The sequence below is a fragment of the Etheostoma spectabile genome, chromosome 9 (assembly GCF_008692095.1).
Source record: "Etheostoma spectabile isolate EspeVRDwgs_2016 chromosome 9, UIUC_Espe_1.0, whole genome shotgun sequence".
Taxonomy (NCBI): Eukaryota; Metazoa; Chordata; class Actinopteri; order Perciformes; family Percidae; genus Etheostoma; species Etheostoma spectabile.
In genome coordinates, this window is record NC_045741.1 from 30976487 (window position 1) to 30977349 (window position 863).

General features: G+C 43.0%; 1 protein-coding gene across 6 annotated transcripts in view; it reads left to right on the forward strand.

The window, feature by feature from the left end:
- Positions 1-129: 129 nt before the first annotated feature.
- The window catches only part of szt2 (SZT2 subunit of KICSTOR complex), a 120795-nt gene continuing 120061 nt past the window's right edge, over positions 130-863 (forward strand). For all 6 annotated transcript variants that reach the window (XM_032525775.1, XM_032525780.1, XM_032525776.1 and 3 more), the window contains exon 1: positions 130-312. In XM_032525775.1, the coding sequence (XP_032381666.1) occupies positions 289-312 (24 nt within the window). In that variant the 5' untranslated portion in view covers positions 130-288. The remainder of the gene's footprint in view (positions 313-863) is intronic.

Genomic DNA, 863 nt, shown 5'->3' on the forward strand with positions numbered 1-863 from the left:
CTGTTCTTTTTCTATGGCGACATGTCAAAAACTTGCTGGAAAAAAAATAAATATTAACAATTAATTTAGTGCATGGCTGCCATGTAGGTCTAACGCGTCTTATTTTGAAAGATTTGACCGGAAAAAGAATGCGCTGTCACCCTGTACTACCCGACACATCCAGACTACGAACACCTGACTAGACAAATGATAAACAAGTATTTGGACAAATTCTTTTTCCCAAACCAAGGTGAATATTGGTCAGCGGAGGCTCGCTAACGTCCCCGCAGTCCCTATGCCATACAAGGCATGGCAGAGAGACAGGACAATGAGGTAACATTACTGCTGGAAGAAGCACAGCACAGGGGTTGCATTGGTTGGGAAATTAAGTGCACATTTTACATTTGCTTGTTTGTCCGTACCGTTACAACTCGACAAAGTAGCCACTGTTTGTAGTGAAACGTGACTAAGGATAGTCCTCAGTCAATACAGCTTTGCTAACATTTCCGGACGAATAGAAACTTGTGTTAGCTGTATCTTAGCTCGGCTGCTAGCAACAACAGCCAAGCTGCAAGTTAACACGAGCCACGTTACAGCTCTCTATTTAAGTTTATAGATGTTTCTAGGCCGTCAGCACAGTCATTAGATCAATGCAGACGAGACATAGTCAGTTGGTTGATGACCACGAACCAAATTAGCTGCTCTGTTCAGTGGTTAACATGTATTTTTATTACATTACATTTGAGGTTTTGCAAATTAGTGATTTTAGTGAATTTAGTTCAACTCGGCGTATTTTGGTACCTATTCATGGACAAATGAAGAGATGTCAGAGTACGCGGGCCAGTGCTGGACCATTACCCTGAGCGATTGGGGGGGGGGGGGGG